This window comes from Clupea harengus, chromosome 1 (assembly GCF_900700415.2).
Source record: "Clupea harengus chromosome 1, Ch_v2.0.2, whole genome shotgun sequence".
Taxonomy (NCBI): domain Eukaryota; kingdom Metazoa; phylum Chordata; class Actinopteri; order Clupeiformes; family Clupeidae; genus Clupea; species Clupea harengus.
Genome location: NC_045152.1, coordinates 19,803,383 through 19,823,023, shown reverse-complemented (window position 1 = coordinate 19,823,023; position 19,641 = coordinate 19,803,383). Strand labels below are relative to the sequence as shown.

The 19,641-nt window shown below is 46.4% G+C and overlaps 1 protein-coding gene across 5 annotated transcripts in view; it reads right to left on the bottom strand.

Annotated features, from left to right (window-relative positions):
* gpatch8 (G patch domain containing 8) overlaps positions 1-19,641 on the bottom strand; it is a 28,463-nt gene that overhangs the window by 8,475 nt on the left and 347 nt on the right. The window contains exons 1-4 of one of the 5 annotated variants that reach the window (XM_012825655.3): positions 18,186-18,206; positions 13,166-13,243; positions 10,520-10,554; positions 5,247-5,319 (exon numbers count right to left, since the gene is read on the bottom strand). In XM_012825655.3, the coding sequence (XP_012681109.2) occupies positions 5,247-5,253 (7 nt within the window). In that variant the 5' untranslated portion in view covers positions 5,254-5,319; positions 10,520-10,554; positions 13,166-13,243; positions 18,186-18,206. Of the gene's footprint in view, positions 1-1,179; positions 1,222-5,246; positions 5,326-5,763; positions 7,523-10,519; positions 10,555-13,165; positions 13,244-18,185; positions 18,210-19,641 lie in introns of those variants that run through there. The other 4 variants (XM_012825652.3, XM_012825653.3, XM_031570541.2 and 1 more) reach the window with 4 other exon arrangements.

Below are 19,641 nucleotides of genomic sequence, written 5' to 3'. Positions count from 1 at the left end.
TTGTGACTTAGTACAGCGCACACAAATATGTTCACTCAATAGATGTGGTCAACCAGTTACCATTGGTTCTTTGACCTTTTCGTGTTTTTTCACCTGTGGTGTCGACTATGAGTGACTTAGCACAGATCCCATACCCAACTAACTCCACTTGGCCGGCCAGCCCCCCCCCCCCCCACACACACACACACACACACACGAAAAGGATTCAAGGGGCAGGGAATATCAAATGAACTGATTCCACTTTCTCCCCTTAACCCTTAGAGTTTCATCCAGCCCCTCACGCCCCCATAGGTACCTCACATCAGTAGCTCAGCCCAATGGAATAATTACAGCCCTCATATCCTCACAGTACTGCCTGGCACCAGGGCACCAGAGGAAGAAGAGTGTGTGTGTGTGTGTGTGTGTGTGTGTGTGTGTGTGTGAGAGAGAGAGAGTAAGACAGAAAGACAATGACACGGGGGGAATATGCGGAAATAATGTGGCCTGGTCATGTGAAGTAATGCAAAAGTACATTTGGAGCATGCCTGCGATTTCATTCACGATTTCAGTTTGCGCATACATGTGTGTGTGTGTGTGTGTGTGTGTGTGTGTGTGTGTGTGTGTGTGTGTGTGTGTGTCGGCTGTGGTGCTCTGGTGCTCAAGCAGTGCTACGGAGGGGTACGTGTGTGTCACCCGTCAATCCTAACCCATCCCCTGGGACTTCACTTCAAGGCCCCTCTAGCGGGGGTGTGTGTGTGTGTGTGTGTGTGTGTGTGTGTGTGTGTGTTTGGGGGGGGGGGGGGGGGGGCAGTCTAATAACCAGTGCGCACAGAAACAAAAAAGGAAAGTGAATCTGCAATGTCTAACCCCCCCCGCCGGACCCCACACACACATCCAAAAACTGAAATCAAACATCATGAGGATGCTCTAGGAGAGGAGACATGACCACAGATACACAGGCAGCAGGATGAAGGCTAATTCCAGTACGAAAGAGCGAGAGAAAGGGAGAGGAGGGGGAGAGTTGAAAGCCTATTTAAAAAAACACTGGTGCTCTGATGAAAGGAATTAGAAACCAAAATGAAAAACAAAAATGGGGGGAGGGGGAGTGTAAACAAATTAAAGGAAAAAAAAAAATCAAAGCAAATAAACAAAATAAATAAACAATGAAAAGAATCAATCAGGGGGAAAAAGAACATTTACCACTAAGTTTACCATCAGCACAACATGGCCAGGATCATAATGCTGCAAAAAAGAAACACCAATTGGTTAAGCAGGAAGATTGAGGCATACAGAGGGGTCAGGGGTCAGGGGAGGGGTGGGGTCGAGTTTCGGGGCAGGGTACCTTCAGGAATGCCCCCACACCAGGCCTTTTGCTTCCCCCACCTATTCACCAGTTAGGGCGGTGCCGGCGCTTGTTTGTGGTTGCCTAAGTTGACACTGTTTTCCCCTCAGAAAGGAAAGGATGTTGATTCAGGATGTCGTCTCTACTCAATGAAGTACCCTCTGCTCAATTGTTGATTAGACCAGACATGCACAATTTGAGGGGTCATACCTTAAAAGATGCCAAATTGTTTCTACGGATCAGAACAGTCACCCTTCTCCTCTCCTCTCCTGTTCTCTCCTCTAGGTAGGCGGTGTTGTGCTCCTGCGAGGGGAGAACACACAGTGCCTTGGACTGTAACCCCACCTCCCACCACCACCACCACCATCACCATCACCTCTCGGCTTACCATGCTACCAGCAGGGGGCGCATTCTTGGGGGAGACACTCAGGGGAGCACGATCCTCCAGAGAGACTCAAGGGAGGTCCTGAGGTGAGGGGTGCACTCGGCTGAGACGCCAGTTTTAAGAAGCACCGTGGGGAGGCAAAGACCAATTACCTTCCTTGTACGACATGGTCTGTTCTAGTGCAGTCTGATGTGGTCTGTGCTAGTGCAGTCTGATGTGGTCTGTGCTAGTGCAGTCTGATGTGGTCTGTGCTAGTGCAGTCTGATGTGGTCTGTGCTAGTGCAGTCTGATGTGGTCTGCTCTGGAGAAGTGTTGGTATGGTAAGGTTGCATCTAGTGTAGTATTCTCAACACCATTATAGTGTACTCCAGATGCATAATAATTTGGTGTACTCCTCGTAGCATGGTGGCAAAGGAGTACTTTAACTTTGTGTAGTTGGGTGTGGCATATTCCTGTGTGCAGAAATGTCATGTAGTCTACGCTAGATTTGGTCCTCTGTGAACGAATGGACTGTACAGTAGTCCGCTCTGGTGTGTTGTGGCGTGTTCTGACTATAATTTTGGTTTTGCTGCTGATGCATGTGGTTTCCTTTAATTCAATGCTCTGGTGTGTTCTGCTGTAATATAGACCAGTGTTGTCCACCCAGGCCTGCTGTAACCTGCTCTGCTCTGTGATGATCATGTTTGATGCTCTCCTCCACTCATGTGCTGCTTAAAACTCCTAGTGGGGGGTGGGGGGTGGCGAGAGGGGACAGGGAAGGTGGGGCTTTAGCTGTTCTGCTCATACTTGGTGTGAGTGGGGGACTGGGCACCGGCTGGTGTGAGGTTCTCCTGCAAGGCAAAGCACCTTGGCCCTACACCCTCAGCAGTGACCGACACACACACATACACACATACACATACACCCCACACCCACAACACAACCACACCGATACAGGTCACGTCACAGACAGGAGGAGGAAGAAACAAGACACAGAATAAAAACATAGGCGAAGGGAAGGGAGTGGGCGGAGATTCAGGCTCATTCTGCAAGTCATTCACAGGAGGCGGAGTCATAACCATAGCCAATCAGAAAAGCTCTCACTCATGTACACAGCCAATCGGAAAATATATATATGTATGTATATATATCCCCACCCCGTGGCAGCCACTAAATTAGGGACAAATTCATTAAAACCTCTATGATGATGCGTCATCTTCCCAATCAAGAGAAACTCCCCATCATCAATCAATCAATCAGTCATTACCGCTTCTCTAACTGCTCTCATTTAGTGTGGCATGTCAAATCACATTGCTGGCATTATTCAGCAGATAAGTTTAGTCATATCAAGCTTACAGAGGAAAGAGCTAAGAGAAGACGTTAGGCTACATTATAAAGAAGGGTTAGCCTATTCCCGTTCACATATACGCGCGCACGCACGCACGCAGACACACACACACACACACCACATACACACACCACATAGGGGGTGGTCCTACAAACCTTACCTAAAAAAACAAAATGATAAAAAAACAAAAACAAAAAGAAGAATGAAAACAGAGTCAATTCAACATAAAGTCAAACTCGGGGGGGAAAACATAGCTGTACGTCTATTAACATGCAGTCAGCCTGTCTCCTGGACAACAGGGAGGGAAGAATGTCAGGTTAGGGTTAAGGCAAAATTACAGTCCCAAGGTGCTCCATTAAGTCATTGCCATCATGTGTTTCCTCTTAGTTACACACACACACTCTTTCTTTCTCTCTTTCACTCACACACACGGAGTGTTATGCAGAGCTGAAGAAATACTTAGTCAGAGGGGAGAGGCAATCAGTTTTTCCACTCTTCCTTTCTGAGCTGTTTCTCAATAAGGTCATCCCTTCCTTCCTCCCTCGCTCCGTCGCTCGCTGCCTCCATCCCTCTCTGTCCCTCTTCCTACCCCCCCCCCCCCCCCCCCCCCCCCCCCTCCGACATTCCTGTCCGTTCTCTCCATTGGGAAGTGAAACTAATCCCATTTCCGGATGCAGTGAGTGTGTAGAAACCCACCCTATCTGGTGTGGATGACAAGCACACACACCATATCACCCTTAATCCCCCGCCAAGACCTTTCTGAGGTAAGAGTGAAAGTAGGATGAAGAGAAAGATGGGAGAGAGAGAGAGAGAGAGAGAGAGAGAGAGAGAGAGAGAGAGAGAGAGAGAGAGAGAGAGAGAGAGAGAGAGCGCGCGCTTAGGTTTTTTCCATTAGTGGAGTGGAGCTGCTCTAATGCAGTGCAGATGCAGGCTGCTGCACACACACACACTGTCGGAGGTATCAGCGTGGGAGTGCGGCTGGAACAACACTAAATCAACTGACCCCGCAACCTCACAATCAATGCCTCAATACTGCTCCACCGGCCAAACATGACATCAGCTCCCAAGACATCACCACACACACACACACACACACACACACACACACACACACACACACACACACACACACACACACACACACACACACACACACACTGTTCTCACTGTTGGGAGGGGTGGTTTTGAGAGATTCTGGGCGAGAAATAAACTGCAGCGGTTGCGAGGCCTATTCTTCTACACAGAGTGATGTAACAGAAGGCACTCTGATTTGAGCTGATATACTAATTAGTTTAGCAGTTTTCAGTGGAATCCTTGAGTGAGCAGATCCTGTGATCCAAGCAGGCTATGGCCATGGCTCTCTTAACTGGCACTGCCCCCGCCCTGCCCCACCCCCTATGGTTTCTCAGGCACGCTGCCCACTATATCTGAATGCTGTGGTTTGACACCCAGTGCACAATAAGACAAGTGTTTCCCTGGAGAGCTCTGTGTATCTGTTTGTGTGAGTGATGGAATGTGTATGACTCGGCCTTCACATACAAATGAACAGAATACCAGAAGGAGGGGTTGGCTCCTACAGAGCTGTTTTGTTGACTATGAACAAGTGTGTGCGTGTGTGTCTTGGTGTGTGTGTGCGTGTGTGTCTGGGTGTGTGTGTGCGTGTGTGTGCGTGTGTATAAGCTTGAGAGCTTATAGGATATTTGAAATCCAAATGCGAAATCTCAACGCGTCACTTTTTTGCAGGTCCCCACAAAAAGAGGTTTCTGTGTGCTAATTTTCCTGCACAAGTTGGGCTTTATCTGCCCCAACCCAAGTGAATGGTGGGACAGGATACGGCCACAGATAACATGCTGTTTGCGCCCCTCCCTTCCCCTCCACTACGTGCTCCTCTTTTCCCCTCCACCCGTCCTTCTGTCCCACCCACCATCAGAGAGAGCAGACCCTACACACACACACACACACACACTTTCAAATGCATCAACCTCATTTCTATATAATTTGTCTTTCAAGAGCGCACTTTAAAGAGAGAGAGAGAGAGAGAGAGAGAGAGAGAGAGAGAGAGAGAGAGCACAACCAGAGACACAAAGGGAGAGGGGGGAAGCTAGTGAGATAGGTAGAGAAATAACCATTTTGAGATCAACCAGAGGCAGTGAAGAGAAGACCAGAGGGGGGTGGAGGAGGGGAGAGGAGGGGAGGGGAGAGGTGGGCCTTACCCTGCATGCTCTTGCCCAGGCCCTGTCCCAGCTTCCAGCCATGTTTCTGCAGGAGCCGGTGACCGATGTTATCCTGCCAGGGGACACAGGGGAGAGAGACCACAAATATTGCACTAATAAGAGAAGCTTTCCATGCACACACAGATATGTTCACACACACACACACACTCTCTCTCTCTCTCTCTCTCTCTATGTATCTCTTGCTCACTCGCTCGCTCAAACTCACACACACACACACACACACACACACACACACACACACACACACACACACACACACACATAAAGCAACACAGCTAATATCATCCTATACATCACCAAGACCATAATCCTCCTCCTCCTCATCCTCCTCCTCCTCCACACCTACACTCCTGAGTGATTGTTACCCTTCTTCAGAGAGGAAGAGGAGCAGGTGAGAGACACAGAGAAGTGGAGGCACAAGGCTGTGGGAGGAGGAGGAGGAGGAAGAAGGGTTGGACATCAAAGAGAGGTAACTAGTCTATCTAGGTAACTATACCTCTATCAGTAAAATATCTGCAAATCCATATTTCCTAGCCTAGCTTCTATTACTGGGAGACATAGTGTCTTCGGGATACGTCTAAGACTGGAGCCCTCTACTGCCTCCTCGACAGAGGAGCTTATATACGTATGACAGGAAACATACATATATAAAGCACCAGACGGACGGACACAAACAACACAGAGAGGCAGAGAGAAGGAACAACACAAGTGCATTAGCAAGGAAACCAGAAGAAAAGAACAAAAAAAGGACCAGAAACTTTTGAATTGTCTATGAGCTCAAGAACAATGACACGTTTCAAAGAGATCACAAAGGAGGAGTGGGACAGGGAGGATGAGAGAGGGAAAGAGAGTTATGTGAGGGGGGGGGGTATGAGAAAGGCCTTGGGTTACCATACCAAGGCCCTGGTTGTGTGAAAGGAGAGAAGTGGACGGAGGGGAAAGGGAAGGGTGCGTGTCTGACACTTAGATGTCCAGTGACGGGTCATTGCAGACACAGACATGGAACAGAGAGAGGAGATGACAAGCGAGAGGAAAAAATAAAAAAAAAGAGCAGGCTTTCCCACCAAAGCACACACATCAATCATCATCATCATCATCATTCAACAAAACTCAGGACTCCAAGCTCATTTACAGCTAACCACAACAACAACATCAACAACAACAAAAAGAAAAAAACAGCAAAACCAACGCAGGTCCACACGGAGGTGAAAGAAGTCAACAAAATAAGAGAGAGAGAGAGAGAGAGGAGAGGAACTCAACTCAAAACTACCCAGCATGCATCTGGTGTTAATCATCAACAAAAGGGGTTGAGGGACGAGGGCGGTTTGGTGTTAGTAGACCCATGAGCACAGAAAGCAGTGAGAGCCAATAATCTGGCTGGATGACCGATTAAGAGAGATGAGTACGGGCACACGGTGGTGATGCACAAGGTTCAAGGGTCAAGGGTCATCTAACCAGAGAGAGGGGGAACTCATTGACTGCCATGGACTGGACGAGGGGGGGTGCCGGTGGCAACGCAGGCAAGGCATTGATTGGATGGCGAGAGAGAGAGACAGGGGTGAGGGCAAGTGGTGTTAGTGCCTGAAAGTGGTGTGGTCACCCGCATAGGACCCGCCCCCCACCCCTTCCTGTCATCTCCGCCCTCTTGTTGACACACCTGGTGATTGTGTAGACATTGGCCCTCCACTGGCCGAGGTTGTTTTTAGAGTCCAATAGTGGGAAGCCATCCCCTTATCTCAAACCCCCTGGGGAACATGTGGGCTAGTGCTGTACTGACTGGTGCATTATGATCAGCGTATTATACCTTAAAAAGGGAGCTATTTAATACGGGAAGAAGACAGGCAGAGTTAGGGGTGAGGGGAGAGAGAGACTCCTATGCAGATGTTTTTTTCAGATGGTTTCTGTATAAAGCATCCTTAGTTCTCCTCTTAACTACCCTCAGGGCCGTGCCTGTTTCCCTGCTTGCTTCTTCTGTGCCTTTCTGTGCCTGTGTGTGTGTGTGTGTGTGTGTGTCCTGTTCTTGTTCCGGGGCTTAGAATAGGACTAATGTCTGCACCTTCTCTGCGGCTCCAATGCACTTCTAAATCTGCGCAGTCCCAGAAATAAAAGCACAGCACAGCACAGCCCAGCAATGTGAGCATTTTGTGTCTGTGACGATGCAACAAACTACACTTCCCTGGATTCCCACACAAGCATCCTGGAGCTATCTGTGGTCTCTAAAAGAGTGGATGCTTGTGGTGCTGCGCTGTGGGTTAAACCCCACCCACCCACCCACCCCGCCTGCACTGCAGTAACTCTGCAGCAGTGGACACAAGCCTCTGCAGTGCTAGAGCAGAGCTGGGTGGAGGGGGGTGGAGGGGGGAGGTTGCAGCGTCCTTGCTCCCGCACATGTTTCAGCCGGCAGCACACGCACTCGAATATAAACACTTCAGGGGGGAGGGGGGGACTGGAATTTAGGACAGCCAATCAAAACAGCACGCCTGAGGATTTGAGGCAGACCTGCTGATGGAGATTCCAGGTGCTCTGGGCGGAGATGGACCAGTCGGAGAGAGGGGGGGGGGGGGCAGGTGAGGGTGACGGACAGGTGGCATGCAAATGAGTGAAGGGATGGAAAGATGAGTGCACTTGGAAGAAAAAAAAACAAAAAAAAACGAGAGAGAGAGAGAGACAGATGGAAAAAAAGCGACATTGCTGAGGAGTCCGACAGCAGTGCAGGTGGAGGAGAAACATGTCCATACGAACCTGGCTTTAAAAACCTGGCCTGTCAAAAGAACAGTCAGACGTCACACAACACAAGAAAAAAGGACCCAGAAACGGTCACCACTGGCTTGTGCTCTTCTGCACCAACTCTACGTTACTCTCGCAGTCTTACACACTACTACAGCTCACAGCATTCAAGAGTGTTACATCACATCTACAGGCTATGGGTGTGAGAAGCATGGCAACATATTCACGTGGTGACTTTGACTTGTCTATTAATCAGAAAATAATTTGGGTAAAATATATATATACATAAATAAACAAATAAAAAAACAAAAAGGTGTTGGAACTCTTAACTCCCAGGAGAAAGTGAGATGGAAGAGAGGGGTGTGTGCAGCTCTGCCCCCAGAGAAGAGAAGAGAGGGGAGGGGGGGGGGAAGTGCATGTAGGGGGGGGTTAGAGGATTTTCTTAATCACACATTTAACTTAAACCACAAGAAGGAGAGGCCTACAGAGAGACATACTGGACAGGGCAGTCTGGAAGGGAAGATGTATGTGTGTGTGTGTGTGTGTGTGTGTGTTGGGGGACACTAGGGTAATGAGCAGTAATACTGATGAGATGAGACTAGACGTGTGTGGGCACTGGACAAGGGCTGATGGTGACGATCAACTCCACTTACTGCAGCTGATCAGAAACCACCAGCCAGCTGTCAGCAGTGTGTGTGTGTGTGATGGAGAGCGCTGCCCTGTGCACATCTCTCATCTCTTTTTCTTTGTGGCAAGGCGTGGTATTGGGGTGATGGAGGAACTTGTGCTACCTAGTTAAGGCATGCAAAGCAAATAACCAATGTTAGAGAAACAGATAGAGGGAAAGGGGGAGGAAGAGGAGGAGGAGGAGAAGAAGAAGAAGAAGAGTAAAGAACCAATTCAAACAAAAGTCAGAATCAAAGAAAGAGAAAAGTGAACACTAGGTCCCAAATGAAGAACCACAGATCTCTAGCTGCCTACCAGTCACACACAATGAGAGGCAGGAGGAGGGGCGTGGGGGCAAGAGCGCCAAACACACTAAATGCCCAGAAGACAGACACACACGCACACAAACACACACACACACACACAGCTGTCACAGGGAGGGGCTCAATCACACACGTTAGTGTGAATGTGTCCTTACAAAATACACTGTTGAAGCCAGGGATCAGATTATCCTGGACAACTGCAAGCATATATCAATGTGTGTATGTGTGTGTGTGTGTGTGTGTGTGTGTGTGTGACAAATCAAAAAGTGACAGCTGTGTAGAGTGTGCTCTGTGTGCAGGGCTCCTGCCCTCCACCCCCCTCCATAGACAATAGTGCAGGAGCATGAGAAGGATTTCAGTCAGGCAGTGGCCAGGCCACCTTTCCTTGCTCTCCCTCCCCCCTGGCGCCCTCACGGTCCGGAGCAGAGGTCCTCCTGATAACCGTCCACTGAATGAATAAATCTCTGTGTGGCGGCTATCAGCTTAAGAGGAATGCTGCTGTATCTAGAGGTAGTAGATTCATTAACTCAGTACACTCTTGATGCTACACTGAGAGACTAACATGTGAAACATAATGACTCTTTTAAAATGTACTGAAGACTAAGATTAATTACATTTTTCCTTATCTATCCACCTAAAGACACTGCACCTAACCTTGCAGGGTTATTCATACGAGCAGTGATTACTCAATTTTGGACTATGCTGAGCTTGCATGAAAGCGAACCCATTACTGCACTATTAAACCATTTATATGAACAGCGAGTGCTATAAAAATGAATGCCCTGCCGTGCCTCTGCCCAGCATCGAGCTCCTGCTGTTGCTGCCGTAGCATCCGGCCCATCTCTCTGGCCTCTGCCTCTCTCTCTCTCTCTCTCTCTCTCTCTGCTTGTGATGATTCATAGCACTGCAGAGGCCTCGTGACTCATGTCTTTAATGCGACCTCCAGGGGTCAGGAGGAAGGGCACCTTCACCTAACTGCCCCAGGTTCTCAACAGGAGGGCGCTGGCAAGCGTCAACGTCCAGCTGGATTTCTCAGCGCTTAATGCGTTTCTTTTCGCCTTTCAGTTTTTGGATTGTGTGTAGAGGGCAGCTGCTAATGCGGCGGGGGCCATTGTAGCCGTTGTTGTGGGGGAGGGAGCGAGCGAAGGATAAGCCTGTCAGCCTCAGTGAGAGAGAGAGAGACAGACAGAGAGAGGAGAGAGAGAGAGAGAAAGAAGCTGCCTGCGATATTATCTATGTGCCTTGTCAGCGAAAAATGCAGTCCCAGTTGCACAAGCACCATGCCAGCACATAATGACAGAGGGTACTGTACACCGAATCACTGTGTTGGAGAGAGAGAGAGAGAGAGAGAGAGAGAACAAGAAATAGAGTAGAGAAATAGATGGAGGAGAGAAAACAGAAGGGAGGGGGTGACAGAGAGAGACAGAAAAAGAGAGACAGAGAGAAAAAGAGAAAAAAGAGAGAGAGAGAGAGAGAAAAGCGTTACGAGGAGCCCCTAAAGACAGTAGAAGGAAAGCAGAGCGTGCAGATACAAACCGGTCAGAGCTGCTTAGCTAATTTGGGCCAATTCGCTGCAGGAGAGAAATGTCGAACACCCCAAGTTGTGTACAATACTGAAAATATCTGACACATACTGTGCCAACACACTCACACACACTCTTACATACAAAGACACAAGAACACCTAGAGTATACACTTTCTCTAACACCAACACACACACACACACAATTGTACACTGCATCCAATCGTTTTTCCATCCTCCATTTCAGTGTTTCTCAGTGCCCTGTGTCTGTGGAGTGGATGACACACTGAGGGTGATGCGTATAAAACCACCACCAGCACACTTAACATGAGGAGCTGATGTGAGTGGCTGGGACTGTGTGCAGGGGCTGGAGAGCAAAGCAGGGCTAGAGAGCATGACCTCTCAACTTTGTTTGTTTGTTTGTTTGTTTGTTTGTTTGTGAGTGGGGGGGGGGCACGGGGGGTTCTGAGTGTCACAGATCTAAAAGTGTGTGTTCCCCACATGGCTAAATCTGGTAATGGGCCTCGACCTAGTTTTATCCACTGACTGACAGCATGCCAGTGGACATCAGGCTATAAATAATCTTCCCTGCATTCAGTTTTTACAACAACAGGAGAGGGGGCATGATGGGGGTGATGCTGTGTATTCATATCAGGTTTGTGATTTCCTTGTTATAACTTCAAAAAATATATCCATCCCCTCCTTTACCAGTCAAGCCTAAAATCAAATCATCAGCCATTAACCAGCCACTGTTTGATCTAGTGGGCAACATAATATCAGTGCCAGTAGAGTGAACAAAGGGAAAAAGAGCCTGCAGTCAGAGGGAAAAGCAAGCATTAACTAGTGGTTAGGGGGAACAGCTGACCTTAACCGATGAGCTGGTAGTCATAGGAACAGGAGCCAGAGCAGCTCTGGTGGGCTCCTCTACTGACAGCTGTGCAGCTGTGAGCTACCGCTGACGTACCTAATAAAGGACTCATAATGGGCTGATTGTGATTCAGTGTGGAGAGGGCGCTGAAGCTGCGCCTATGTTTACTGCGTGTTGAGGACGCCGACACTAGAAGCAGGAGCCTCAGTCCCAAACCCAAGGTCCACACTCACGTATTTTGAGGCGCGTTGCCGAAGGCTTAGGGCTGTCGCACTGTCAAATATCTGTCAGCCCTTTCTGCACTCTTTCCTTTAAGTCTGCAATGTTGAGACTATTACCCACAGTTCATAGCATTGAAACCCAGGGTTACCAGGGGAAGCCCGGAAGCAGTGGCAGTGTGTCCCTTAAGTGCCTTGGCCGTGAAAAAAGTGTTACATGCAAACACACAATAGTACGCAACATGTTTTGGTGTCACGGTAACGTGCTGTAACAACGTGCCGTCCCATTCCTATTTATACCATTTTGAGCCCTTGCACCTCCTTATCTCAATCACGTCAATCAAGTCTGTGAGGGTTCAGGGTTTAGGCCTTCAATCAAGTCTGTGAGGGTTCAGGTTTTAGGCCTTCAATCAAGTCTGTGAGGGTTCAGGGTTTAGGCCTTCAATCAAGTCTGTGAGGGTTCAGGTTTTAGGCCTTCAATCAAGTCTGTGAGGGTTCAGGTTTTAGGCCTTCGGGGGGAAATTGGGATTGGGCTTCATCTACATGTCCCCCACAACATGTAGACAACAGCAAATTTGAACTTGATTGTCATGTATCTCCATGTGTGTCTGAATCAGATAACCATGTTTATGCTAAAGAAGATTTATTTTTTTCAAGTTTGAATCTGGTCTAGCTGATCAGTTATATCATGTACGTGCATTTGCAAATTATAACGCATGTTTCACTAACTTCTACAGTCACTCGGATGTCAGAACTGTAAATGAGTATAATAAAATGTGCAAAACTGAACGTGAACTGAGCTCTGAAGCTCCAGGGGCTCTGCACAGCTGCATCTGGTGGTCTGGTCCCCTTCAGGGTCACTGCTCTGGAAAGAACAGACAGATCCAGGCATCGCTGAACACCCAGCTGGCGAGGAGAGCTGCTCAGCTGGGGAACAGACACACGTGAGCAGAGGACGCACTCTACTGCTGCGGTGTTCATATGACGTGTGAGTCGTGGGGGGTTAGTGAGCTGAATGTGTGAAGGTGGGAGAGTTAGTACAGTGTGTGATCCACTCCACGATCTCTGTGCAGTTTAGAATTTGGGAAGTTTAATTGTCCAAAACTGCAAACTGATCAAAAGTCTAATGATTTCATTTCTCACGGTCTCTAAAAGACACTCAAACACACACACACAAACAAACAAACAAACACCTAAGAACATTTAAAAAACAAAAAAGCTGTGGTCAAATGTTCTCTTCTACATCTTAATAATAAAGTGCATGGAGGAGGGGGGGGGCTGGCAAGACATGGCATAAGGAGGGGAGGCAATGTAAAAAAAAAAAAGTGGGGTTGGGAGGGAGGGACTAATGATACTGTTGGGGGATATTGATCAAGACCTACATCTTGGGAGTGACAGGTGGGGAGGAAGCATGTTTTATATATACCATCACACACAAAAAAGGGAGGGAGATGGGGTGGGTTGGGGTTGGGGTTGGGAGGGACTCCTCTATCCAATTTGACCAATCATTCACTCATATAGTTGGTCTGCAGTCAGACTAGTCCAATCACACAGCACTACAGGTGTAGCCTTACCGGTTCTATGGGCTTGTCCAGGGAGGCCTGCTCCAGCTCCAGATGGCCCTCCTCATAATTGTCAAAGTGATTTCCCCCCTGTGAACACACACATACGGAAACAAATAAGAACGCATATCCACAAGAACAAGAATATCCACAAGAATTTTTGGAAATATGGGGGGTGGGGGTCTGTGTCACTCTCTTGTATTCACGGCCCTTAACTGCCCCGTTTTTGCTTAAATACACTGTAGTCCACTATGCCACCTATGCCCAGGGCTCCCTCTGCAGTCCACTATGCCCAGGGCTCCCTCTGCAGTCCACTATGCCACTTATGCCCAGGGCTCGATCGCTCTCTCCAACACAGCCAGACAGGTGGCCCACATTCTGAAACTGGATCATCATGACCTTCAGTACCCTTTAAGGCCTTCTACAGAGATGCCTTGATCCCTACAGCTCCCACAACAGACACTGGGGAAGAGATGCAAGCGGTGGGCTGGAGGCCTTGTTTGCCCTTTCACACCCTTCAGATGTTTATGTCGGAAAATACCCACCACCCAGCGCACCATTACAGCCCCTCCATGTCATACCGCTCAGACCTAACGGCCAAACGGCACATCAAACGTTTTGTCTGCAGGCTAGCCGAGACAACTGTATGGCACGTTACCACTTCTGAGCCAAACACCTGCATCTCTTCTGGATCAAAGGGACAAAATCACGTATGTTGGGAGCAGTTGGCCTGACTCTGACTTACGACTGTGTACTGCAGCCACTGCCAACCTGGCAAAGTTACTGCATATTTGCACATCAGCACACATGACACAAGCAGCCAGGGGGACTCAGGATGTCCTCCCACAGCCTGACAGTCGCTCTGACCCCAGGTTTCAGGTAGAAGGCCCTCAGCACAGCCAAGCGTACCAGATCCAGCCAATCAACATTCTGTCAGAGGAAAGGCGATCAGCTGGTGCTTCAAAGGCCTGACCTTCAAAAACAGCTGAGCCAAGCTAGCACTGAGGACAAACCACCAGTGGTGATTTTCTCGATTGACATTCAAAGAGTCATACAGAACACAGAGGAAAATATGTATTTAAATGCTAAAAAATATTTAAGTATGGCATTTTTTCCTCACCCTTTAGTAAATAACCATATTGCTTTTTGTTGTAGTTCAGATGAAAGTGCCCTCATCACCACCAAAACCACTCCCCATCACTGCTTGGCAGAGCAGAACGAAAACAAGTTCATTAACCGACAAGTTCCCCTCTCCTCTGCTGCTCAGTTCCTCCCTATGATACCAGCTGAAATGGACTTAAAGAAATACAACATAGCCAGTCAGGCTTGCGTACCCAACCATTTATATGAAAACACAAATTCCAGCTTTCAGCCTATTCATCCTTAATGGCAGATCATTCATGTTGGCAGGCCCTGAACAGAGAGTTCAGCTGGGCATTGGCAAGACAGATCCCCTGCTGTCCATCCGCTGCCTCCCCATGGGCTCCTGCTGCTGCTGCTGCTGCTGCACATTCAGTGCTCGAAAACCCTTTTGCAATACAGCCTGGTTGGTCCAGACAGAAATAATCAACGGTGTAAATGTTTTTTTTTGTATCTTGGTAACATGGTTGCTTTAATTCTGGGAGATACGGGGAGGCATTATTGCAAGAAGAAGAATATTAGCATTACAGCTACTATTGGTAGCATTTCATTGTCATTATAATTTAGATGAGCTATAACTAAAGACACAAGTTATTGGTAGAACAGAGGCCTAGCGGACATCCTTCCAAAATGTCTGAGGTAAACTGACCACTTGAAAACTTTTTCCAAGGAGTAGCCTAGAACTAAACAAAAGAGACACTGAATGGCTAAAAACCTTGTCAATAAAGCTTACAGTCCCACTTCAAATTAACATGCTAAAAATAAGCCAAGACTGTAAAAAGACAGTAAACACTAATTATACTCGTTGACAGATCAGGGCCTTTTTAAACAAAGAACAAAGCACAAGCCATTTAAATGACTAAAGTGGTCAATGCCATGCCAACGCATGTTCAGCAAATCTCAGTTTAGTCTCAAAGTATCCTCTATTCATGCACACACACACCATCATGGGCAGTACACCAGTCATACATCTATGACAAGACATGACCTATTTGCAGTTATTTATTGCACTGAAGGCCTCAAATCAACAGTCATCTTCAGTAAACCACTACTGACAAATGCCTCAGGTCCTTGACTGCATTTGTGTCCAACTGTCCAAATGTTATTCTCTCTCTGAGATAAGAATGTTTCACTCCAGGTTCGGGAAGAACTGTAGGCAGCATTTGCCAGTTGTCCCAGTGTTCCATGTTGAGCAGGAGGCCCAGTTGTTCATCTGTTATAGAGCAGTGTTACTGGGACAAAACCTTTGAAGATGCTACTGCACACCCCTCTCCAAGTCACACTGGAATGTGCCTGGGTGAGCATATTAGATGTTGGCGGCCAAATACACTACGCTCCCACAACCACAAAGCCCCTTATTAGGCGTAGATACTCAAACGGACAGTGGCAGTGGGAAGTCTACAAGTACGGCACCACATAACATAACACAGAATATAAACACTGGGGTTGAAAGAGCAAAAACAGAACCTTAGCTGGCAATACAGACCGGGTAAGAAACACCTTTTTATCACACCTTTCTTTTAGCAGTGGCTCAAAGCCCTGCCAAATGCCACAGGAGTTTGTTTTGTTTGGCTGCCAAACAAACACAAAAGTGGCTCAGCCTGGATATGATCTCATATCACCAGCATACTCTTCAGCCCTCTGCTGATTCACCTCTGGTTTCCATCCTGGACATTTCAAGTGCATAGGCAACATAACAGTGATGAGACCCTTCACAACAACAAACACAACTCTACACCATCTAAGGACAAAGTAAAGTTTTGGAGTTGATGGGCTCCTCGTGTGGAGGTTCACTAGGCAGCCTATGTGCAAAACAAGGACAAATTTCCCCCTGATGATATTCAATTTAACTCACTCAATCAAAATCATCTGTCCAATATAAAATGGAGCCAGGCATGGTGTACTCTCAAGTCATGATGGGCCTGTTTTACATTCCAGTGTAGTACACCCTAAAGTAACTCCAAAACGGATCAATGGATGGAATCTAGTATTTAAACATTAGAGAGCGGGCCAATTATTTCATTCATCATACTGGCTGCGAGTTCAGTCAGCAACTAAAGCAACTGTGAAAGACTGAGAAACGTATGATCGCACTATAATGTAGGCAGCTACTAAGAAAACAACATCAGTCAGCACTATCCATTCAACTTTTGGTGACCTAGGGCAAACCCACAATATAGCCTACTAATGTGAAAGTGTGCAAAGCATTGCCTAAACGGTCAAAGGCTGTGGCCATCCTTAAAATTATGTTGGTTTGCCGTAACCCAATGACTCCCATCAAGTTGGGCATGACCTTTTTTTTCTTCCCCATGTTGTTTAATCTATAGGCTTTACGACTATAACTTTCTGTTGCAATGGCGTAAAATATTTTACATATTAATATTTGACTAAGTAATTTTGTACTGAAACTGCTTTTTTTGACTTTTGACTGGCTGGGGCTTGCAGTGCTGGTTGATGCTTATTGATTAAACACTAAGGGCCTTTTCCTACCTGGACCCTCCCCACTGCATGACTGCTGCAGTCTTAATGAAGGGGTAGGGTGTGATACAGTGGCAAACTTTGGGATGCCCTCGACGGATTGAAATAACGGAACATTATATGAAAGATAATAAACATTAAAAAAAACATAAAATATACTTTTTGGAGACCCTGCAAGAAAATACAGGATGTCTTCAACTCCTTTCATTATGTGTGTGGAACTGAATTTCATGTTTTATTCACGTTAACCTTTCCATACCCTGTAATATATAGCCCCACACATGTTGTGTTATGTAGGTCTACTTCTTCTCGAGCATCAGTATTTCATTGCTTTTGCTGCCAAATTACTCTTTATAGCAAATATAGCCATGTGGCTGTAAAAACAACTGACAGCTAGTGTTAAGGTGCTGCACAAACACGAAAAAACTGTTGCAAATGGTTGTGAAGCCTGCATGGACAGTTTTATAACCCACTTCCACTTGCCCGCTAGTTGGTTTGGGATGGCACTTAATGTGGCGGAACCTCGACGTGAAGTAGGTAGGGAGAGGGTGTAGGGGCTATTTTTGAAAAGAGGTTTTACCAGATGTTACGCGGTAAATGCAGCAAAAGGAATTATACCTTACGGAGTTAAGATGTCGAGGTTATGGTCACTGAATGAACACATGCAAAATGTCAGCTGAAATATAAGCTTTAATTAATCAACAGCGGCACTGGTACCTTCATTTATCAAGTAATTCTGCCATAAAGCCATTTAACCAGACGTTAGCATCTTTCCTGCAAAATTCATCTGTCGACTCAACCTTGTAGTAATCCTAGAAATTCTCTGGTTTAACAGCCTAATATTGATGCTGCTCCTGGAGAAATTATTATTATTATTTTGTTGAGCGCAGAATTGACGTCGCGATCAAAGACCATTATTAGTGAAAAGATCAGGAGTGTCAAGGCAGTAGTTTTATAAATATATGATCACTACATTTTTGTTTCTCCCAGGTGGACACTGTGATTAGGACTTATATTCATATAATATGATAGGACAGTCTAACAAGGTTGATGCTAAATACAGAGAGTACACAGTGGAAGTAGAATGTTGGCTTTCAAAATATGGCAGAAAAATTAATTAAAGAGGTATACGCAACATCTTGTTGCTATTGTTCTATGTTATGAACTATATAATGATCTCCACATCGAATCCAGAAATCCACCTTCAATTAGTGGTTTTATTGAGCCACCTCATTGCATTCAGGGTCATGCTTTTCATCACGGTACATATGAAACAACGCAAGTGTGTCAGAAGATTATATATAGGCCTCTAGACAGATGGCCTCTATCTACACAGGCCTCTTCCTGAGATTTGGACAAAACAAACCAACATATTTTTAAGGATGGTCTGGCCTGACAGTCAGTAGGGAATTACCTTACAGCTTTCGCGGAAGTGCAACTGCAAGTATAGAAACAAACACAAATTATAAGTTACATAATGAATTGCCCGTTTATTTATGAGCTTAAAAGGACCTGCTCAAATGTTGCAGTTTGTGGTTTTGGGGCTACATCAACAAAACAATTATTCTGATCCAAATGGTGGAAGCCTGTTTACTCTCAGGCCTGCGCATCTCCCAATCGATGTTGCTTGGAAGACACTGTCGGTAGGAAAACTGTATGATCAGGGAAAGTGTATTAAAACCGGATGTCGTCACTTTAAGCCGGTCTCTGGTTGGATAAAGCTTTTCAGCAGAAATGGACAAGGACCTTTGATTTATTCTGTAGGAACCATGCCGATGCCTGACTTTTAATATTGTGTGACGTTGTTGAAGTTCAAGTTCAACATTAATAGCGATTGAATTACCCTTGTGTCGTGTAATCGCTAGCGGTAAATAAACGTTAATAACTTGAATGACTGATTAAGGATATATGTTACACATCACAAACACATGTAATCGATGGGTTTTGGGGGAAATGAGGTAATTGGTTAGCTTAAATTGCAGTATCTTAGGCAAGCTAATTGACCTGGCTAGCTATAGTGGAATTAACAGTGCTAGCTTTGTGTTTGGTCATATAGCTTCGTAAAAGTTCAGTTAACAAGTCACTTGTGTGTTTAGTTGTATGACTTCGTAAAAGTTCGGTTAACAAGTCAATTGAGCATTAAGCCACCTGACTATAATGGGTCTATTCATATTAGCATGCTAACGTTAGACTTCTTAGCAGCGAGGCTAGCTAGCTACTATGTGTTCCAATGGATTGTTGGTCTAAGCGTTAGCTTCAGTTAAGACCTACGTGTACCACATGAACAACTAAACGAGTCAATGTAGACATATAAAAAGTTGTGTAGATAGCTTTATTCACATAAGCCGTATAACTTCACAAAAATAATAATAATTTAAAGAAAACCGATCGTTTGCATGCCAGGCGATCAACACAACTTCTCAACTCAAAAGTAAAGGTCCTTGTCCATTTCTGCTGAAAAGCTTTATCCAACCAGAGACCGGCTTAAAGTGACGACATCCGGTTTTAATACACTTTCCCTGATCATACAGTTTTCCTACCGACAGACACAACCACTTCATGTGTCACTGTTTGGGATAGCTAGCAAGCTAGCTAGCCAGCCAGCCATTTGGGTAACGTTGGCTAACTATCGAGCTAGCTAGGTCATTGCCTAATAGCTAACTGGCTACCCACTAAAACTACACAGCAGTTTCTCTGATCAAGGTCACGAGACTAAATTTACCGCCGATAACAAGACAGAGCCATCCGTTGTGTTATAAAACATTGACATGAAACTGTTAGTGAATGCACTAAAAGGATGCTTTGCCTGTCTCTTAGTTTGAGCTGCCAACCTCCTTAGCTAGCATAATTAGTTGTCACCGGGCTCTGCT